The following is a 23,871-nucleotide window of genomic DNA, read 5'->3' as shown; positions in this document are numbered from 1 at the left end:
TTGAAAACAACAATTTCCCCAACATGCCTTTGCTTTCTATTGTTATGACTGAGGTATTAAGACCAGTAAAGATATTGTTAGCTTTCTCCCTAATTATAGGACACACACACACACACACACACACACACACACTCACACACACACACACACACACGATAGTGTACCAATAAACATTTTTCTCTTAGAACAATCTCATACCGGATTATTTCTGCGGTCCCTTTTATTGTCTTGTTTGTGCTCGAGTTCCTGAATGTATTTTGCGTCCTTCTGTTTACCAAACTATAAATGCGATCTGTTTCCATTAGTGCATCTCACTGAGGCTGACAGCTGCGCTCTTTTCTCAACTGAATCATTTTTTTCAAGCTCTTATTGTGTTAGTGAGCGCCCCGCTTTCCAACAGAGGACAATAGTTGGAGGACGTATGACATACATACTGCAAAATGACAAATTCTATTAGGCCTCAACAACAAACAATGTTTCATTGTTGTTTGAATTAAAGTTCTTTTTGCAAACGGCAACGTTGGATGGTGAAAAGTAAAGCGATGCAGTTTGTGTCCACTGTAGCAGTCAAGGAATCCCCGTTAGGTTCAATATTAGAGGAGTTGCCTCCTCTCGCCTCACTGCTCTTGCCCAGGTATTTCCCATGAAACGTACACAGGTTCAAACATGGAAATCACAGAGTATTTTCAAAACGGTCCCTGAGGCTGTTTGGTACAAGCCATCAGTGTCGGATAAAGAACAAAGATGATGTCTAAAAGTCATTTTTTATTACCTTTCTAAAATAAGCCCACAATTAAGTAATAAAACCGAGACGCAGCGGATCAGTGGTGAGCTTTTATTTTGATGATCAGAAGTTCCAGGGGGCGTGGCTTCAGGACACCAGGCGAGACGCTCTTGTATTAGAAAGCTCATTTTGACAGCAGAAATAAACTTGTTAGCATTTTTTCCAACAGATTATTAATTATCCTCCCAAAGATCTGAACATGTCAGATGATCAGACAGAGGTGTGAAACGTCTTCCAGTTGACGCCCAAACACCACGCCAAGTTTAAAGAATGAGGAAAAGATCTCATATTTAAGAGCGGTTGATCAGTTAATTCCATTATTGTTAAAAACATTACCTTTATATCATTTAGGTTTTCTACAATCTGTCCTACGTAAGAGCACGGTTTTGATTTTTCTTCTCCCGAGGTACAAGATACAGATAAAACAAGGAACAGCAAAGCATAAAACAGGAAGTGCAGCCAGTTAAAAAAGGCAATAAAATATTTATATTTGTCTCGGTCCATATTTTATTGTTTGGGTCCGGATCCAGATCCAGACCGGAGTCCGCCAATTAAGCACCCCTGATATAAAATGATAAAGTAAAAGTCATCAGTGAATGAATGTCTTCCAAGCAGGTTACCCAGGTTCAATCCTTCCCCACTGTCTCTCATGGACAGTCTCTCATGGACAGTGGGGAATGAAATGGTCATAAAATGGTGATGAAATGGTCATGGTCATTTTTTTCAAGTTGTGCACTGAAGTATTTTTTTTTGCAATTTCTTTTTATGTTAGTAAGTTTGTTTTTGTATCTTTTGTACTTATTTTCTTTTTGTTAAGAAAACCTTGTACAGTGAATTATTTTTCTTACATGCAGTTGCTAAACCCGTAGTCATCCAGGGACTCATTTCCTTTTTTTTTTTTAAAGTTACTTTCGATTTTGGACAGTGCAGGTCATAGAGGGTCATAAAAGTTCTTAAGAAAAACTTATAAGCTGCATCTACATTTGTTTCTTCCAAGAGAGGCTCCCAGTTTTGTTCTGCTAAACTTACTTTAAAGGCGTTCAACGCGTTAACATTTCACAATCTAATACATTTAGTAACACGAGTTATATCATCTTTGGTTTTCCTATTTTTTAGGTTATACAGAACAAACACAGGTAAGTGGTAAGGTCGGCTCTATAACACAACTTATAGTTTTAGTATCCAAATTCTTGGACATGCTTCATCAAATCGTGACAAACCAAAGATTTTTTTTAATGCTTTGAAGATGAATTAATCAATATAAATGATGTAACTTTGTTTTTTCATGAATCTTAAAAAGACTAGAAAGTTCTGAGTAGAGCTTAAAGAGGACCAATCAGGAGAAAGCATCGTCTGTTCTTAAAGTGAGCAGGAGTGTCTCGGTGAGGTGAGTTACACAGAAAAGGGGATTGTAGGGACATCAAGATTAGGATGGCACGAGAGTTCAGAGCAGGTGAACTGTTAAATACAGTTAGCTGTGAACTTTTGTTCCCGTCTTGTTGGGGTTTAATATTGTCTCTTTTTAATCGCTCCATTACAAAAGTTCAGTAGCCACCGGTCAGCAGAAAAGCGCCCTATTAAAGTGTTTCCCCGAGGCTGAAAGAGAGGACAGAGTGATTTAAAGGCTTTATGTGTCGCAGGGAGGAACTCAAGTCTGGAATCATTTCTTCTCAACAGGACTGAACCTCTTCTCCTTTAGCCTCGACGATGAACTGTATCACAGTGTACGTACAATGGAAGGCAACCATTGGTTTCTGAAGAAGCGCTGTGAAGCCCAATGATGGAGGTCGCCATATTGGAAACGCTTTTCCCACCTTACTTGTGATCTTTTAATCGAGTTACAGGATCTTATAGTTCTGCTGTTAACTTGTAGTTCTCTTTTAATCTTGTAGTTCTCTTGTGATCTTGTAGTTCTCTGTGATCTTGTAGTTCTCTTGTGACCTTGTAGTTCTCTGTGATCTTGTAGTTCTCTTGTGATCTTGTAGTTCTCTTGTGATCTTGTAGTTCTCTGTGATCTTGTAGTTCTCTGTGATCTTGTAGTTCAGTTGTGATCTTGTAGTTCTCCTGTGATCTTGTAGTTCTCTGTGATCTTTTAGTTCTTTGTGATCTTGTAGTTCTCTGTGATCTTGTAGTTCTCCTTTAATCTTGTAGTTCTTTGTGATCTTGTAGTTCTCCTTTAATCTTGTAGTTCTCTTTGATCTTGTAGTTCTCTGTGATCTTGTAGTTCTCCTTTAATCTTGTAGTTCTCTGTGATCTTGTAGTTCAGTTGTGATCTTGTAGTTCTCTGTGATCTTGTAGTTCAGTTGTGATCTTGTAGTTCTCCTGTGATCTTGTAGTTCTCCTTTAATCTTGTAGTTCTCTGTGATCTTGTAGTTCAGTTGTGATCTTGTAGTTCTCTGTGATCTTGTAGTTCAGTTGTGATCTTGTAGTTCTCCTGTGATCTTGTAGTTCTCTGTGATCTTTTAGTTCTTTGTGATTTTGTAGTTCTCCTTTAATCTTGTTGTTCTCTTTTGATCTTGTAGTTCTCTGTGATCTTGTAGTTCTCCTTTAATCTTGTTGTTCTCTTTTGATCTTCTTGTTCTCCTTTAATCTTGTAGTTCTCTGTGATCTTATAGTTCTCTTTGATCTTGTAGTTCTCCTTTAATCTTGTAGTTCTGTTGTGATCTTGTAGTTCTGTTGTGATCTTGTAGTTCTTCCTGGGATTTTGTAGTTCTTTGTGATTTTGTAGTTCTCCTGTGATGTGAGTACAGCTGCTCACAGCTACACTCATGCTCCAGATACGGATCCAGCCGGGCAGGGGGGTACGGATCCAGCCGGGCAGGGGGGATACATACAAGAATAAAAACATTTAGCCTGTTTATTCTTAGAAAAAGTGTTTTGGAGTTCCGGTTGCTTTTGCCGTCAGAAAACATTTTCATTTTCATTTCCAGCATTTTGAAGAGACACATAATGTTACCAATGTGTTCCGGCCAAAGAGGGAAATGTGGTTGTATTTGGAAATGAAATATGACAAGCCTTCAAGTTTATTTCAGCCGTGTATTTTCTTTCTGACATTTGGGAACATAGAATTAAGTATCTGCTTGCCTCCAGGCACACTGGATATTTTTTTGTTGGTTACTAAACTGAAATAGTTTGAATCACTAATGAGGAAATGACACAACACGTCCACAAAGCCACTTATTTAAAGCATGTCATCATGAAGTCGGCACACTACTTTCCTCTTTTAGCTTCGGAAACAAATCATCAGGTATCAGTTTCTGGCCTAGCTCGATGTTTTTCGGTGGTTATATCAGAACTCAGAAATAGAAGATAAAAACATTTACACAGCGACAGGTGCGGGGGGAAGATATTTCCTTGTTTGATGTGAAAGCAGGATGTAGATATTCATCTCCTGCAGGCCGGTCAGGCTCTCCCCCTTGTTATATTCACACAGATTCTCTCCCTTTTCCTGAAACGTGCAACGTTTGAAATCCCTGACAGCTCACCTCCTGCTGTTAAAACTGCTTAAAGCGGCTTTTCTCACCATGAAAAGTACTCTAATACACACGTGTCTGACTGAGCGTGCATAGCCTGCAGTCAGCAGCTCTGCAGCTAACCATGAAGGCGGGCTGCGACAGGATGACATAAAGAGGTGCATGACTTGGACTGGTGCAGTCAGACACACAAACAAGAATTGTCTCGCTATTTTTGACATTTAATGGGCGCCAGTCATTTTGCGCTGGTGTCAAGCGCCCTAAAGACAGCCCGCAGGTAGGGACTCAATGAAAAGGTTACAGGACCCGGTGACATCTCTCTCGCTCCTCTGCAATCTGTCTGTCCGTAGCAGACGATAATGCTACTTCTGCATTTTTATGTGACGCCTCAAGAGCTTTGCAAAACGTTTGCTGACCTGTGGTTTATTGGAGTTAGAGTTGTATCTGTGTGAGAGCAGCAGCATGAAGCACGGCTGCATAATCCAGCGTCTTCCTGCCCGTTGGAGGGAGATGTAGACCTGTTTATTATTTATTTAAAGCCCCGTTTCCACCCTGCAGTCCACTTCCAATTTATTGGTGTTTACACTGTCAAGTTAGGAAGCCTACTGACACAAATGCACTGACACATATCTCCAGCTGGCTTTCACGCTGCTTACCAAAGAAGTGTACGGTTGGCCGTGGAAACACAATCAAGATCAGGGTTAACCTAACCAAACTTTACTGAACCAAACCAGACTGCTCAGTGGAAACAAGGCTTATCTGATCCGTCCTGTCCCTTCTGTTTGGCTGCCAAGCTACACACACACACACACACACACACACACACACACACACACACACACACACACACACACACTGCAGTCTGTTGATTGGCTGATGTGACAGCTGTAAGAAAGAACAAACACAAAATGCACAATGTTTAAATATCCTGTGGATTATGAGAAAGCCATTTTTGTTTTTTTGCCATGCAGCGCGTACCACCAGGAATCGTTGGGTTTTGTTTACCGTGTCACCTTCTTCTTCTTCTTCTTCTTCTTCTCCTTCTCCTCCTCCTCCTCCTTCTTCTTCTTCTCCTTCTCCTTCTTCTTCTTCTTCTTCTTCTTCTTCTCCTTCTCCTTCTTCTTGTTCTCCTTCTCCTTCTTCTTCTTCTTCTTCTTCTTCTTCTTGGCTATGATTTAGTGCTGTGTAAACTGTCCAAAACCAAATCTGACCGCTTCGTGGAAACAAAGTTTAGAGCACTCTTCCTCAGGAAATTTAAATACCAACCTGATGACTTTATTTTGACATCCTAAAAAACAAACTGACAAAGACAAATCAGAGAGGTTTATTCAGCAGCTGCTGTAACTCCGACATCTACAAACACGTTCAGCTGAAAGTCTCCAGGTAAAAAGGTCACAGTGAAGACGATGCTGACCGTGTGTTCAGTCCTCCGATCATCAGTCGCCATCTGATCCGAAGCTCCTATTGATTAATGACACCAACATAAACATAATAGTGACCTCTGTTTTGAACACCCTGCACATCAGGTGGCTGTTCATCACCTGAGCTCTCTGGTGCGCCCTCTACTGGTAGCCTCCAGTAACAAGCTCATCACACAGTTAATTATGGATACAGTAAAGTTCATGACACACTCTCTGGAATCAACTCCCACAAACCTTCAGAGCTGCAGAATCTTTGGACATTTTCAGACAAGCCTTCATGTCATCTATCACCTCTCCTTATGCCGACCTTTTGCTCTCGTGTTTTTGTGTATGCTTTCCTGTTTTTGTTCGTGTCCCATTACTTTTCACATTCGTGAAGCACCTTGTAAAAAAGTGTTTGAAAAGTGCTCTGTAAATAAAAGACTTACTTACATCCCGTTGTGTACCAGATCACGGTTAAACAGCGAGTATATCTCTGACATTACACCTGCAAGTAAATCTTCTCTCTCTCTCACACTCACAGCAGCAGCCACTAAGGTTTCCCGTGTGTAGAATTCCCCAGACACAGGAAGTAGCAAAAGTTCCATCAATAACCACTTTGTCACTTAAGAACACAAACTCCTGAGCTGGGACTGAAGGGACAGAATGAATCCCCCTCCAGGATCTTCTTCTATTGGGCTGTTCCCCCCCCCCCGCCATCACACTGACTCACACTCCCCCAGGTCTCCCTTGTCAGTATCCTCACAGGGATACTCAGGGATCCGGAGACTTCTCCACACCAGACACACGGGGAGCAGAGCAGTTCCAGCTCAGTAAACCTCCTCATTAGTATTCATCACAGGAGCTCAGCGGGGGGAGCGGCTCGCTCCAGCTTGTACAAGCGGCGCAGGATCATCGCGGTGAAATGCCCTCCAACGTTTGGACGACTGCGTTGACGTAGACGTGTGCAGAAGTACTGACACGTTAATTCACACTGGATGGAGACGTTTGAGCCGTGAATTCAGACCTGGAGTCCAGGACTGAAATGAAAGAGTCAATTTACTGCGTTATTCAACTGAAACAGACTTCAAATTCATGTCAACAAGTTCTTCTGACACACCCAGATAACTCCTCAAAACTGCCCCCACAGAGGCAAAAAACTAAGTCAAGCACATTTCACCAGAAAAGGAACGACGTGATGTTCCCATGTGTCCGCTCTCCATAAAGGACTCGTGCAGGCAGAGCTGCTCAGCGGCTCACATGATATAAAACACACACATTTACTCCTCTACAGTTACTGTGCGTCCCCCTGAGGGCCCCTCATCTCACGGAGAGGGTCTGAGTCCGCATGTTGGCCTTGGGCTTCATATCTCCGTTTTATTGCTCCCTCTCTCTCTCTCTCTCTCCTTCTCCCTCTCTCTCTCTCTCTCTCTCTCCCTCTCTCTCTCTCTCTCTCCCTCTCTCTCTCTCTCTCTCTCTCTCTGTCTCTCCCTCTCTCTCTCTCTCTCTCTCTCTCTCTCTCTCCCTCTGTGTTTCTTTCTTCAGCTCGTTAATGTGAGCGAGAACCTGTCATCTTCGTGTCCTGAATAGTCGACCATAAAGATGATGAGTAAACTTGGGAGTTTTTAATGTGAGAGGGACGGACCGTGGTGATCATGGTGATCCCTTACGTGTTTCTGTAACTGAATATAAATTATATTCAGTTTAAATGTGGAGATAATAATTGGCACAAAAAGTTTTGCATTGTGCAGAGCGACTGTGTAACGTTTCCTCTCGATACATTAAAATCTCGACACATACGAGACGATTCAGATCGATGAGACAAAACATGTCATGAGCTCAGCGTCACTTTCACTGAGCAGCAGCTAAAGAGAAGCATCGAGAGTCCGTTTTGTTTCTGGAGCTTTTTACGATCACTCAGCGCTCAGACTGCACGCACACGCTGCTCTTACAGCTGTTCACTTCCTCTGATCTCCGCCACACACACACACACACACACACACACACACTCCTGCTCTCTCTCTCTTCATTCACACACAGACAGGTTTAAACTGCCGAGAGAGGCCCGAGCCAACGTCTATCTGAAGCTGCGTTACAGACGTTCATCGCCATGCAGCGTTTTTGTAGAATTGCAGACGTTGCATGCAAACTCACATGATGGAAAATTTGCCTCCATTTGCTACACAGAAAAAAACTTGCAGGGATATAAAATAGTGTGGACCATGCTCAGTGCATAACTTATAACCTAATGAAGGAGCTGATCAGGAAATAAACCATGTTGCATGCAAGTTTAATTGATATAATACTGGTAAAATATTGGTTTTTGGTTAGTGGGTCTGTATCTCAAAACTGTCCACATGACCTCAGGCGGAAAACTCGTGTGCTGTCCCGTTAGCGAGCAGGACTGCAAACATGGTGACAACAGATGGTTCTAAACAGAGCTGCACCTCGTGGACCAGAAAGCATCAAGCAGGAAGAGTTTCCTCTGAAAGTCAGCTGTGACTTATTATCAAAACAATGAAAGTGGAGTTGAGCACACGTCTGGTGTGCGTACCTGTGCGAGCCTCTTGGCACAGCTTGCAGTGATTACAGCCGCTGTGTTTACGTTCTGCCCGTCTTATTGACTTTTCATCTCTCTAAGTGCATGGTGCTCATAATTAATGCCCTTTCTCTGCGAGCATGTGAGGTGTCGGCTGTACTCATTACCCTTCTCCCAGTGTGTGCACCCGTGTGTGTGTGTGTGTGTGTGTGTTTGGAAAGTTTGATTTTTAAACAGCTGAGACTGGACAGTACGGTCATTTAGTACCTGCCGTACAAACAACCTCTGTGACTTTAAAAGTGACTTTCATCACTTCACTTTTCCCGCTCGTCCTTCGTTCTTCCTCCTTTCATTCCCACATTTTTAATCATGCATGTACCTCATCTCTTATTAAACCAATGAATACCCCGCTGACCTTGTTACCTCCTCCTTAACTCACGCTTACATCTATCACTTCATTATCCTTACGCCCAAGCACTAATTACGTCCCTCTTTATCCAGCCAGAATCACTCACTTCCTGCTCTCCAGCTTTAGTCCGGTGGATTATCGAAGCAGAAATTATGGAAAGTGGAGAGAAAATATTGATGTAAAATGGTGATAGTGGTGATAAAAGTTGGGAGAAACTCAAAAGCTCTCATATGTGTTTTTCTTTAGTCTGTCATGGATGGGTTTAAGGATTTATATCTGTGGAAAACCATCCCTCTTTTTTTACTGTCCGGGGTCACAAGGAGGCTGGAGCTGATCCCAGCTGTTATTGGGCGAGAGGCGGGGTTAAACCCTGGACTGGTCAGCTGTCAATCACACGGTCGACGTGAAGGGACAGACAACCAGCCACACTCACACTCACACAGAGTCAGCAGGTAAGCTAACCAGCATGTGTTTGGACTGTAGGAGGAAGCCACGCCACAAACCTGTCAGACGGGGATTCAAACCAGCAACCTGCTCGCTGCAAACACTGCCCCACCCTGCAGCCCAGCTGTAAACACGTGACCCATAGAATAGAATCATATTTTATTTCTTCCTCATTCCCAGAACCATGGCGTCGCTCTCGCAGTCGAACAGATGAATGCGGGCGAAGATTGGCTTCTGATTAGTGTGCGGATTGAGCTCTGCCAAAGCCGTGCATAAAATTCAATTGTTCCATTACACACAGTCTAATTATGAATCTACATCTTTGCAAATCCCCCTCTGAGAAACAAATGATGTACATAACAATCGTATTTCACAGTGATCACATTTCCAGCCCGAGTGGGGATCCGTGTGGCGTGATTCGGCTGGCTGGGACACACACAGATACTTTGTCGACTAATTTTATCTCCCGCACCCTCATCCAATCAGTGAAGCTCAGACGGCACGTCTTCCTCATTTTAAACCGCCTCTCTATGATCAAATCAATGGCTTAATGAGACAATTAAAAATACATGGAGCTGAGCATTAACAAACTGGGATACACTTGAGGGGCCTTCAAGGGCCCGATAAAAGGCATGGATTTACCGCCGTTATTGTCATTCATCCTGATGATTGCTCTTTAATTGTGCAGCGACTAATTGTCCGCTCACTGTTTTGGCTGCAATCCGGCAAACATTGTCTACATCGCTCGTTTCATATGTGTGGGTTCCTTCGCCGTGAGGAATGGGCTTAATGGGCCGGAGGTAGTCGTCCTTCTGAACCAGTGAGCTCCAGGCTCGCTCGTGCACGCTGGTGCTTGGACACAATAATAAAATGACAGCTATGTAGTGCTTCAAGCATGAGAGAGCTCGCCTCGCGCCTGCTACTGCAGGCAGATTCGATGAAGGAGGCTGGGATGTATTTTTGGGAACAAAGGTGTCGACTCTTTTTCCATTTTCTTTTTATTTCACTAAAGCAGCAAAGCAATGAAGCCACCAGGTAGAACCTCACAATTAATAATTACAGGGAGGGCTCTAATGATTTATCTCTCCTCTAGAAACCAAGGCCATGTTGAAACTCTTGATCACGCAGAATAGAATATAAAACTGTCAAATATGACAATTGTATAATGGCTTTCATAGATTGCAGTGAATTGTTATGATGATTGTTTTTTTTTTTGTTTTTTTTTAACAACTTCGTCCAAGAGGCGTGCATGCATTCTGTGTGCTGTTGTTTTTATAGGACTGTATTATATCGGGTGCTTTAGCTTCATCAAGTAATGGGCGCTGGAAAATGTTTTTGTTTTTTTTTATCTGTTGATAAAGTTCCGCTTGAATAGAAGATTGTAAAAGCTCCAAGACTACTTTACTGTTTATGCACTGGAGTTATACGGCAGTGCAAAATAACCATCTGCTTTTTTTTTTTCTCTCCCCGTGTTTAATAAAAGAACATCGAAACATCATAAAAATGCTGCTCACTGACAAAAGACAATAATAACATTTTGCCTTCAGGCAATAAGAAAGACTTTATGTGTGTTTATGAGTGTGGCCTGTTTACTGCAAGGAAAGCAGGAAAAAAATAGTTTGCTATTAGAATATGATGCAGTCAGTTTCCTTCAGTCCAGCTTCACCATCACGAAGTCAGCAGCTTTTTGCTGAAAAACAGAAGAAAAGTGAAGCTGCTTCATCGTCACTCCTGGGCGTCCAAATGTGTCTGCAGAGACGCTGTTCATGTTTTGGTTAGTTTAAGTTGACTAGGGGCACCTAGTGTTTAAAATATGTACTGCAGTCTAAACTCTAATCATCACAGAGAGCTGGCTCCTCTCACACAGGTCAGCATGTGGTGGGACACTGTAGCTTCAGTGTTTAGCCAGCTCAGCATGTGGTGGACACTGTAGCTTCAGTGTTTAGCCAGCTCTGCATGTGGTGGACACTGTAGCTTCAGTGTTTAGCCAGCTCTGCATGTGGTGGACACTGTAGCTTCAGTGTTTAGCCAGCTCTGCATGTGGTGAACACTGTAGCTTCAGTGTTTAGCCAGCTCTGCATGTGGTGGACACTGTAGCTTCAGTGTTTAGCCAGCTCCGCATGGGTCTGTAAAGCTTTCTGCGTTCTAACCTCTCTCCATGTTTCATCTCCAACATTGATCCTAGTTTGAGCAGCTTTCTGCTGCTGGAGCTTATTAGAAACATGCAGAGGCTTTTTAGCTCGGGTACAATCACTTCTATCTGAAGCAGTTCCACTGCCCGCTTCCATCGCTGCAACACCTGTTCACCTGATAACTGCTCTCATATCTGGCAAACCCAGGGGCGTCCAAAACGGCCTTCAAAGCCCCGCCTACCTTCTCTGGTCCAATCAGATCCAGAGCATTCAGGAGCAGAATCTAAAGTTAGAAGGAGGACATACTGGCTGCTGCATTGTTGTCAGAGAAGCTTCAACACAGCAGGTTTCCTTCATCATCACACAGGAAGAGAGCAGCTCTCTGATTGGATCATCAAAACAGCTTAAACCTAAATACCTTGATCACATTAGATTTGATAACCAGAGAGAAATTCCTAAGGATTTCCTCAAAGGATCCACTTACAATAAATAACACGTTCTTCTTCCATTGTTCTCATAAAAAACTCATGCAGAGTGCATCCTGGTTAAAAAATGCACCACAAGGTCAGGCAATGATTCAGTTTCCCTTTAGGCATGTTTGAAAAGTTTATAAGTGTGTGCATGTTAAATAAAGAGAGAGAACGCCCCGGCTGCACCCAGGACTTAAATTTAACTTTGAAAAGCACGTCCCCTCAGGGCTCTGCTGCCGCGTTCACTTAACTTTGCAGGTACTTCACCAACACTGTCATCCAGAAGGGGGGGGGGATTTAAATAACAGCACAGTTTGGAATATGTTAAATAAATCTTTTTAATTGCACAGTTGCAGAGTAATAAAAGAGTTGCAGGAACCATTTTGTAGTAAGTTAGGCCAGACTCCATCGCTCTGCAAAAAAAGCATTTACTGTGAGCATCAGGCTGCGTGAAAGCAGGTGCTGGAAGCTGGCACCGGGGCTTTTATTGCCGATGTAAAAGGTCAATTAATAAAGTGTCGCAGTTAAGGCACACTAACTCATTTTTAAATGTGCGATTATTATCTCTTGCAGCCTGCTTTTGCCACGACCTTAGGATATGAACGTAATTATGCTCGCAAAGACGTGCGAGTCACGAGCCAGTCGTAAAGATCAGATATACCCGAGGACGAGCTCTCCAGCTTTCCCTCACACAGTGGAAAAACTCCTGATGGCCTCATGTAAAATTAAATGTGAAATCTGTTCCCTAGTTTATGTCTTGTAGTTTAACATGAAGCTCGCTCCCGTGTGAGACACAATGAGAACAACCTGCGAAGTCAGCCCAGAATAATCTTCAGTTATTTTTTTAACATTTAAATCTGAATTTTACACGTGACATGTTTTTACTTTTTAATAGCAACATGACAAAAGTTACAGTTCAAAACGGTTTACAGCACGCTACTGTTCTGCAGCACATAAAAAACTACAGTGAGGGAGAAGCTGGAGTCCTGCTGGCTGTGTTGTTGTCAGAGCTGTGTTTACATGGCTCCTCCCCTTGTGTATAAAAGCTGTTTGAGTCCAGAAGAAGAAGAACATACTCACTGATTATCTGGATGAAGAGTTTTTAGCTCATTCTGTGTCAGTTTACATGAAGCTAACCAGCTAACTAAAGAGCGCTAACATTAGCATGCTAACACAACAACGCAGTACAAACAGGGTACTGAAGCTACCAGCTAACTAGAGAGCGCTAACATTAGCATGCTAACACAACAACGCAGTACAAACAGGGTACTGAAGCTACCAGCTAACTAGAGAGCGCTAACATTAGCATGCTAACACAACAACGCAGTACAAACAGGGTACTGAAGCTACCAGCTAACTAGAGAGCGCTAACATTAGCATGCTAACACAACAACGCAGACCAGAGAAAATTGCAGCTCCGAGCAGAGGACACTTTTGTCGGCCGCTTTAATGGTTCTTAATTATGATTCGTTCGTACTGATGACTCCTTCGTGTGAATGTGGGTGAATGAGGGCTTGGCGGTGTGTCGCTGGGAGAGAGCGGCGGCTCTAGAATAACGGCGGTGTCGCCAAACAGCAGCGAGCAGAACATACAGACGGAAGCATTAAGCATGGGACGTACAACGCAAGGCTGATTAGAATAACATCAACTATTTCATCAAAGCAAATCTTCTTATTAATCTTCAGCTGTGTCTGAAGGGGAGAGGGGCTAAGCTGTGATATTTACTAAACTGATCAGAGCTTTCATTTCAAATGGGCCCTAAGCTAACGCCGTCACTAATTGTGCCTCTGCTGACAGTGGCTGCTTCTGTTTGCTTTTAGAAATCTTGATGACTTGACAGTGCTCAGAGCCGTGCGGTGGCACAACCTTTGGCTGCCCCCCCCCCCCCCCCCCCCGACTCCAGAGATCGTGTTGATTAATGAAGATGACAAACGGCCCTCATGTATCTCTCGCTCTGTCTCGGCCTCCCCTCCCTCACTTATATTAATGACTGTAATCAACTCTAAATAAATAATTTGTGTCCCTGAGTGCATGAATCTCAGCCTCCCACCTGTGGCAGATCCAGAAGTTGAATAAAAAAGTGCTTTGCCATGCTCTTTTTATTCTTTCGGTCTCCACCCACAGCGTTTCCCTCTCTTCCCTTTTTCACATTTTTCCCCTAATTTATCTTCGGCTGTTTCTTTGGAGAGACGCGATGGAGAGATTAAAAGGTGCGCTGCGGCACGGCCGAGGGCTCGCCTCTCTCTCTTCTCTCTGAAGTCTTGAAACACAACAATGTGGTGACCGGCTTGTTTCCTGCTGTTGCATCATGGTCCTTCTGTACGCTGTTTACTTTCAAAGGGCAGAAATAATAACGCTGCTTTTCATTTGCCCCCTTCTCTCGCTCGCTCTTTCATTCTCTCGCTCCTTTAAAAAGTGAGGCGTCACACTGATGTGTCTGATAAGTTTCAAGACACTTTGCACCAATTTGGCTCAGAATTTAACTGTGTGATCTTTTTCTTTTCAGTTTGAATGAGGTCATTTTTGAAGCTGTAACATGTATGGTCTATTTAACTGTATTATTTTACGGAAAGCTAAGGAACCGGGGACCATGCAGGCGAGCCCGCCACAGCAGTATAGTGCGCAAACGCTGCTTTTTTCCCCCACTATCAACACAAATTGTTATAGAATATAGTGTGAAAGAGTCTATGAAGCTCTTTTCCAACATGTTTGTTTTGTTTGGTCTTTGTACTGTCTGAGGTCAAAGTTGCAAAATTTTTTATTGAACAAATCTGAAGCATTGAAAATGTGTGAAATTCGAGGCTGCATTTTTATTATTGTCTATGAAGGAGCAGGTGGATGGTCCTGAGGCTAGAGCGTGTGCATTCGGAGGATTATAATGTTAAAGTAACAGGCTGTGTATAGACCCAACTGCAGCACAACAGGCATATAAAGTCACACACACACTTGAGCCAAGAAAACAGGCAAACAGGAAGTGGAAGGGGCTGAAGCCACAGTCGTGGTCGGGGACAGAAGGCTGAGGTAATTACCGGGATTTTGACGGACAAGGTGAGTCCAAGGCAAGCAGTCCGAGGGGAAACGCTGGAAAGACAGGAATGAATGTGATGACAATCTGGCAATGAAAACGTTTGGAGCAGCAGCTTATGTAGTGGCCTAATTACTGATGAGCTGCAGCTGAGAGAGCAGGTGAGCTGATGAGGAGGGTGTGGCTAACGGGGAGAGAGAGGCAGAAACATCGTCTGAAGCTGTCCTCGTGTCTGTGCTCGCCCACATTTTTAAAACAAGTAAAGATTTGAAAATTGTGTGTGGCTAGCTTGAGCAGTCTGGCTCATCAAGCTGTGCTGTATACAATCAGTTCCAGAGATAGTTCAATACGTTTGACTAAATATCTGAGATTTCAGTGACCTGGGCTGAATCGGGCGTCCTCTTGCAGCTCTTCTATCAACTGCTTGTAATGACAATCCGCTAAACTTCAGCTCATCACTGGCTCAACACCACGAGAGCTGGCGCGCTAACATGCTAGCACCACGTCGTCTTCTCAGTGGGAGTGACGAGTTATAATTTCCAGTAAATAGACAGAATCATTTCACTCGTCGTCTGATTCAATATTTCCACACATGCGTCGTGCCTTTCATAATTTGGTTTGCACAGATCCCCCCCCCCCCCCCCCCCCCCCCCCCTTCGGGAACATTTTCCCTCACAGAGCACACAAAAGAGCCCACTGGGCTTTTGAATATTCATTACATTTGACTTTCCAGGCAGTGAGAGAACTGACAAGCATATCTCCAACAGAATGCTCATCTTAATCCGGCGATAAGCCTCGCCGTGTTTGAATTATTAATCACAGAGTTTAGTGAGAGAAATCCAGGCAGAGCCAACATTTCACCTGACATTAAAAAGTTCTCCTTCATTGTCTTGATGTCTTAATTCAATGAATTATACTGAAATAGCAGCTCTGTAAAACCATATGCAAGGCAGACAGAGCCCGGTCTGATGACACTGTTTTTATGTCTTTTCTCTTGATGTGCTCGTTGTGTGATAAAAGAGTTGCAGCGTCTGATCGTCATCGGAGCAGCCAAGGTGAAGCTCTGAGCCAAATAATCTGGACAATATTTAGCAGGTAGCCGTGGTTTAAGAGTTAGAGTGCGATGGTTTGATTCCCTCCCTTCCCTTCCTCTCGTCCTTGGTCAGGAGAATGAACCCACAATTTTCCGTTGAAGGGCGAAGCCATTGTAGTGTTACTGTGTGTGAAAGGCCATCAAACCTTCCAGTAAATCCATCCATCCATTATCTGGACCACTTTTCCCGTTCGGGCTGGAGGGCGCTTGAGCTGTCATTGGACGAGAGCTGGGGGCGGGGCTACACCCTGGACGGGTCGCCAGTCAAACACAAGGTCGACAGACAAGCAGCCAAACTCACATACGGAGTCAGCAGCATGTCTTTGGACTGAGGGAGGAAGAGAGAGAACCCCCAGCATGCACCTGGACAACAGGCAACATTCACACTGAGACAGGGATTCGAACCAGAAACCTCTACACCGTGAGGTCACAGCGGTAACCGCTACAGCCTACAACTAAATCTGAACCATGAAATGATTATATTATTATAAACGTGTTTAACTCGTGAAGCTCAAACTGATTTAATAAAATGATTCTTATATTTCCCCCTGTGCCCCCCCTGCAAACTAAGAGACAGTGAAGTGGATACGTGCTCAAACAAGGAAGTGGAGCGCTATATGAAGTAATCCTTAACGGCTCCCGATGCCTCCTCATTTATCCACTACACTGCAGGAGTCATTCAGCCCACTCTTCAGGCTCCAGAAAGCAGCTTTTGCTGAAGAGTCCCCTGAAGTCCCCTGATAACGGCTTTCAAACGGACTCTGTCTTAACAAGATCCCGGGCTCCACTTCAATTCATAAAAAGGTGAAAAGTGATTTCGCCGATGGCCAGATGCAGCCGAGCCTTAAAAGCGGCCAGAGAAATATGGAAAACAGTCATAAAATCCACAGTTAAACAGCGCAAGGACACTCAAGTTCCAGTTTTATCACCTCATCTCTTACCTTAAATATGCTGCATTCAGCAAAGAGCCAGGATTGTTGACCTCAGGAAAACTGCAGCGGGACTTAAATAAGACAAAAACAAGATGGACTATCTTTAAAGCTGCAGAGCGCAGAAAGCGTCCTCATGCACGAAGCAAACGTGCAGAACAACTAGCCAACAAGACATCCAGACGCGTGCAGTGAAGCTGACTTTATTTAAAGATTCATCTGGACTGTATTGGGAGAATGCACACCGTGTTTACTTTGCTTAGACACACTCGTTGTGGTTCGCGTCCCTCCGCTCCTTTTACGGCTCCTGTTTGCATTAAAGGAGCTCGTTTAAAGACCTGGAGTAAAGTCTGGCCAAGCAAAACCATCAAACTTTATTGCGGCCTTGATGCTTTAATGTGGAGTCGTACAAAAAGTTACACAGGGACAATATCTGCTGATTAATATCAGAACACTTACATTCATTATTTATTTAGCTTTAATATTATTCAGACTTTTCAACGGCAAGTGCAAGAATGGAGATAATTCATTACCTCGCTGCTAATCTCCACGTACGCTACACTACGACGCCGTCTGCTGCCACCTGTCCCTGAGTGCATCAATCTGGACAGGATAAAGAGACCCAGACACGAAGTCAGACACAGAGCGTCCCTTCAATTTCAAAATAAAACAAGATATATGCGTTTGTGTTTTCCATCACTTCATCAACACGACGTATAAACGGGCACAAAGCAACAACACCAGGCTCCCATTGTTCCAGCGTGATCTTGTAGTTCTCCTGAGATCTTGTAGTTCTCATGTGAGGTGTGTACAGCTGCGCTCACGTTCCAGAAATGGATCCATTGGGATGGAGATGGAGAAAAACCGTGGTGCTATGTTGTATCAGACATGGACGCAGTCTGAGTGATGATGATGATGATGATGGCAGTCACCATATTGAAAATGTCTCATATATGGCTCAGCCTAGATGCGGAGCTGAGTCGGGCCTTCATCCTCCTGGAAAACAACTAAGCTGTCAGTCGGACCGTTCAGCTCTTCATCCACAAGTCCGGCCTCATTCATGGTGTATTTTAAGAGGCTGCTTTTGAGTTAAAGACATGCGAGAATACACAGAGACGCAGATCATGCTTGACCCGTTTTCTCTCTCAGTTGGTCAGAATCCTGCATTAAATAAACCAGCGGTATACCATCCACTTTATAAGGCTTGTGGAGGTGGGTGTCCCCACTCTGCAAATGAGTCCCTGGCTGGTGGTCTCTACTGTACGACTATCAATGCTTCTGTAGGCTGAGAGCTCAACCACTGTACCAGTCCTTAGCAGGAATGCTAACTCCACACGGTGGTGGTGGAGTTAGCAGGTGGTGCTAGAAAGAGCGTCGCAGAAACTGCACGTTGTGGACTTCCTTTAGTCACACAGGAAGACAGACGGTTAAAGTTGTTCACCTCTGGGAGACCCTCGAACAGACGGCGTGGGGTGGGATGTTGGAATATGAAAAGTTGACTCAGGACTTTATTGTACTGTTGTCACATCCCCCCTCAGTGTAAAAGTCTAAAAAGCGTCATTATAAGTGAAGCGTGGCACGGCGGGAGGCCTTTGTGACAACAGAGGAGCGCCTGTCAGGAAGTGATTATTAAAATCAGTGCATCCATTAACATGTCTGCTGCTTAACGCTGAGTCCTGTTGTTATTGGCGACGGCAGATTTCCTTTGATGCTATCAGTGGGAGAGGCGTTTGCAGGAGGAAATGATTTGACTAAAAGCTCTTGAATGTCAGTAGATGTTGTATTACCGGACACACTGTTCCTCATGTGCAAAAAGTGCACAAAGATCTGAGACGTTTTACACAATGAAGGTACGCGATGTGTCTGTGTTTTATGAGGCCTGATCTTTTTACAGCTTTATTCTATTCCCTGTTTTGTCGGTGTCAGCGCACATTCAGAACCAACACTTCACAAGTGACTGCAGCTATAATAAGACTCTTTCATTCTGCCGTTTAGAGGATTACTGACTGGCACATCAATTAGAAGAAAACTCAAAACAAGGTGTGCAGCATATAGAATAAAAATAAGGCGACAGTATCTGCAGTCTCACGTCACAACACAGCTCAGCAGACGAGTTATCTTTAAACATTACTGCAGACAATCCAGACCTCCATTCTTCTTCCACTAATCCGAGGTCGGGTCGCCCAGACTTCCCTCTCCACAGCTCCTCCAAGGCGTTCCCAGACCAGACGGGAATATATAATCCCTCCTACTTCAAACTACTGCTGAGCTAAGTAAGATGTATACCACTAGTGTTGTAAACAAGAGCACACCAACCAGAACCAAGACCAGAGTGCTCAGAGACTGAGACAAGACCGAGACATGGAGGGATCCAGACCGAGACTTGACCAAGACCAGAGCAGGACGAGACCGAGGCGAGACCCAAGACTCATCCTCATCCTGTGTGAAGTGGGCGTGTCTCTCACTTAGGCTGTAAAACTGGGAAGGTCGCAGTCGTCACCGGGGGATAGAAATCAAACTACAAATGAAGTCATTTGTTCCTTCTAATGTCGTGGACAACTGGCCCGTCAGCGGTGGTCTTGATTTAACATCTGGATTCTGCCAAGTCCAAGACCGAGACTGCAGACCATCAAAAGGCTGTCTTGAGGCCGGTCTTGGTTTAACTGTCAGTCGGTGGTTAGTGTGTAGTGGCACTCTGTCTCTTTCTTCGTCCTCTGTACCACTAATTGGAGTCAACTCACAGTATTTGCAACGCGATCGAAAAAACAAGACAACTTTCCTTCGTTTCGAAAGGTTTACTGAAAACATGTCAAAGTAAAATACAGGTTTAACAGAAGGTCTAAGTGTAGCTTCCATTAACATTTGACTCCAACTGCTTACGTTACATCCGTCACATTTAACTACGCAGTGATGTCACGACACAAAACATTCAGAAACATAAAAAATAACTTTTTATGACCTTACAAACTATTTTAAACATTATGAATAAACATGAAATTACTGAATCATTTTTTACTTGATATTTGTAATCAAGTCAATGATGTGCATATTGGCTCTTACACAAAGTACTTTACAACAAGTTGAAAATAAACAGAAAAAAAATCAGATCCAATAAAAAAAGTTGAATAAAAGTAATAAAATACTAAGCAGGTATTTGATCTGTGTGAAGTAAACAACAGCTGACATTAAACCTCGCTGCTGTGCTGCATCCACTTACAGTCTGACAACGCTGACATGATTTGAATCATATTTTCATGATTTAGAGAATCCAAAAGATTTGTCCTGCAGGAGAAAGCTCCCGCTTTGAATGTTGTGAGACTCAAGAGAGACACCATCTGCATTCGCTGTCAGACAGTGTACGTCACCAGCAGGGTGCAAGAGAGTCCCAGCTGTCACCACCGGGACAACATCCCGTCTCCTGGTGTCTTCTTTACACCTTACAGAGCAGACAAGAAGGACAAATCTCTGCAATATTAAACACTAATTCTGTGAAAAATGCTGACCTGCACCTGCTGTTTTTTAAATCTGCACCATGAGCTGTATTATAGGCCAAGAGCTGAACCAGAGAGACAACGAGATAGATGTCTGAGACAGCAGCTAGCACAGCACCTCTCCAATTTGAAGCAGCTTCACTTCCTCTTTATCTCACTTTCTCAAACTTAAACCCTCATTTTTCCTCCTCGCTCACTCCACCGCCTCCTTAGTCTCTGTGGGCATTTCAAACACACACACACACACACACACACACACACACACACACAGACACGCACACCTTGCTTAAGGGTGGCTTTTCACAACACAAATCTCAATAGCTTTTTCACACAGTCCACGGAGGAGTGAGAGGCTTAAGGAGGGAGAGATGGACGGGATAAAGACAGCAGGACGCAGAGATGAGAAAGAGAACCTAATCCCAGATTGATGGCTGCTAATAAAGTTTGATTATTACTGACAAGGCACTCTGGGTTTCTAATTGACACTTGTAATAGCCTGGGAGCCGAGACAGTGAAGGAAGTGGAGAGGCAGAGAGAAGAGGACTTTTCTCTTGGCTCAGCAGAGTTTGAGCAGCAGCAAATCACTGTCACGGTGAGAGAATAAATGCAAACATGGACAAAAAAGAATCAGCAAATGGATCGCCACCTTGACCAACAGACGCAATTTAGATGCATCAACTTTTCAGACCTTTTCTCAGACAGAAGGTAACGCATAACATGCCAGGTTAGTGCTTGATACCAAACGCACTGTTCAGTCTTTCTGCCCACATGCATCGCTGAAGATTTCTGGAAAATTCCAGGACAAGCTCGAGTAGTTTGCCTTCATGTCGCTGCTACATGTTATCGACTCATGTCACAGTAAAGATGGTGAAGCAGCTTCACTTACAGGTTGTTGACCGTTTGTTGTGTTCTCCTCGCAGCTAACCCAGACGTCACACGGACATTGTAGTTAAAAAATCAATAAAATGGGGTAAAGAAAATCGCTGTGCAGCTGGCCAATAGTCAAACTCAAGGAAAGCTAAGTCTGGTGTCTGAACTTGTATCCTGTGTGTTTGTGCTTCTCATTGCACAGGATCAGTATTTCATCATGTGTTATACTCACTGCAGTACACGTCATGAATAACGGCTCCCGAGGGACGGTCCCTCATTTATTTGACACGTGGGCCAAAAAAATTAAATCCTGTTTTCCACTCATGTGATTCTGGTTTATTTCTGTTTCTGAGAGAGAGGGAGAGAGAGAGAGAGAGAGAGAGAGAGAGAGAGAGATGTGGGGGTGTATGAGGTTCTTGTCAATAGTCAGACACAGGAGATGTTGAGAAACCTGCAGGAGTTCAGTCAGGCTCTGCATCCAGACAAATGTTTGCTCCATGTAATTTTATGAATTTGAAAGAATTCTGCGTTCATGTTTAAGTTTTACTCGGAGATCAAACTCGTGTCATACTCATTTTTTCACACGTACTCCTCCTTCTCTGGTGGACCGCTCAGGAAGGCAGTTACTCGGGGAGATTGTTTCCAATTGAGGATAATACTTTCTGTGCCCCAAACAGATAACAAGCAAAGCATTTTCTATCATGCATAACTTTTCTCTAATCTTGTTTTCTCTATCAGCACTCTATCAGTACAGTATGTCCAAACTGGTTCTGGATCTGAACAGTTCTAAGCTTTTAAAATCTATTTCCCCAACTGTTCTCAAACCTCTGATTTCCCTGCAGATCCCCGTTTAATGTGCTTTCTTTTTTTGGCTCTCCCTCCTGACAAGCTTCAAACACAGTGAAATCTAGCTGCATGGAATCCAGTGTGTTTCGCAAAGGACTAGAAAAAAAACCATTTAATACCTAGCTTAATACTTACTCTACTTACTTAGCATCACTTCTCTGCAGACATGTTCATCCTTTGACTTCAGATAATCCACAGAGCACACTGTCATCACTTTTCATACTGACTCTTTCTACACTGGAAGGAGTTGCAACACGAGTTGTTGGAGCGCAGCTTGTTCTGTGGATTATCCAGACTTAGTGAGGCATTGTTTCACAGACAAAGTGTTTTTTTTTTTTTTTTGTCTTTTTCATAATGCTCCCTCCGACTTCAGATCACAGCGGCTGCGACCGATATTTCTACCTGTGCTGATGTTGTGACATGCAGAGCAGAGTTAAAGATGAGGAGTCCTGCTCGAGGGAGCCTTTCTCAAAGTTCTTCTGACACACGTTTAACCTCCCTCTCCTCTCTCTCTCTCTCTCTCTCAGGTTCAGAGATGGTGGAGGCCCAGTGCCAGAGGTTCGAGGTGAGAAGTGCAGACGGAGAGCGGGTTCTGTTCTCGGCAGATGAAGAGGAGATCAGCATCGGCACCGAGAGACTACGAGTCACAGGTAAGGACTTTGAGCGCTTGTCATGTCGTGCACGAGGTTGTCGAGTTCCAAAGTCTTACTACAAAATGTGTTAACGTACCGCTGCTACTGTTTGCGGGAGCTAGTGCTAGTTATTACATTGTTAGAATTAGTGACACTGACATGCATGTGTTACTTTGTGTGAATCAGCCTACAACGACAGCAGATGACGGCTTACTGACATCAGTTCAGTGGGCGTCGTTACTCTAACTAAACTAGCTGTCCGAGAGCCCGGTGCTGCAGACACCTGAGACCCAGGTGCAGCTCACGTTAGCTCATCAGACCGAGGAGGAGACGCTCCAAACAAACTGTGAGCCGGGGTGACCTCTGATACACACGTGTGTTGTTCATAACAGCGGTTGAGTCTGTCGCCGTCAGGGATCTAATCTGTGAAATATGTGAATATTGAAAATGACTCCAGTGTTATTTGAAATGTGTAACAGACGATTATGAGTGAAACATAGAAAAGTAGAGAAGAAGAAAAAAGTTGAATATCTGTTTTGTCTCTTCGTTTGGTATTAACATCAAGAGGAAGTGTGTGTAAGCGTGTGTGTGTGGTTTCCAACTTTCAAGGTGAACTATACAAACACAAACACACAAACACTCAAACACAAACTCTGAGGTCTGGGTAATTGAGGAGACATGTCCATTAGAGGCACTCTGAAGGAACGCTGCTGTCACTTCCTGCGTGATGGAGCTAAGAGAGACGAGAGACTGAAGAATGGAGGGAATGCAAATATACACTCAGCTCATGCACCGAGGTCCAGTGGAGTCATGCTATGCTAACGTTTAGTTTTTAGATTTGTAGCAAGACTAATTCTGTTGCCCTCTGCAGCAGTGAGAGGTGCACAGCAGAGACTATCTGACTATCTATCTATCTATCTATCTATCTATCTATCTATCTATCTATCTATCTATCTATCTATCTATCTATCCATCCATCCATCCATCCATCCATCCATCCATCCATCCATCCATCCATCCATCCATCCATCCATCCATCCATCCATCCATCCATCCATCCATCCATCCATCCATCCACTTTTCAGAAAATGTGTGCCTAAACAGGCCATTTGGAGATTTTCCCTTCATGACATCACAAAGGGCACATATGTTTTGGGGAGCTCAGAGACTTATTTACTCTGGGTGAAGAGGAGGAGAATATGGCACTTTTAATATTGAAGCCCACATTCGTCCCCTTCTGCTGAGACTCGCTTTGCTCCAACAGCAGGAGGTTTGGGATGTGTCGTCCATCTCAGTCAATAGGAGCCAACCAAGAGGCAAGCTAAGCTAAGTCA

At 43.8% G+C, this 23,871-nt stretch overlaps 1 protein-coding gene across 2 annotated transcripts in view; it reads left to right on the top strand.

The window, feature by feature from the left end:
* LOC306818793 (zeta-sarcoglycan-like) overlaps window positions 1-23,871 on the top strand; it is a 313,446-nt gene that overhangs the window by 241,259 nt on the left and 48,316 nt on the right. For both annotated transcript variants that reach the window (XM_079336511.1, XM_079336512.1), the window contains one exon: window positions 22,433-22,555. In XM_079336511.1, coding sequence (XP_079192637.1) covers window positions 22,433-22,555 — 123 coding nt within the window. The remainder of the gene's footprint in view (window positions 1-22,432; window positions 22,556-23,871) is intronic.

Source organism: Symphodus melops (genome assembly GCF_947650265.1).
Source record: "Symphodus melops genome assembly, chromosome: 2".
NCBI lineage: Eukaryota > Metazoa > Chordata > Actinopteri > Labriformes > Labridae > Symphodus > Symphodus melops.
This window is presented reverse-complemented; position numbering and strand designations above follow the sequence as displayed.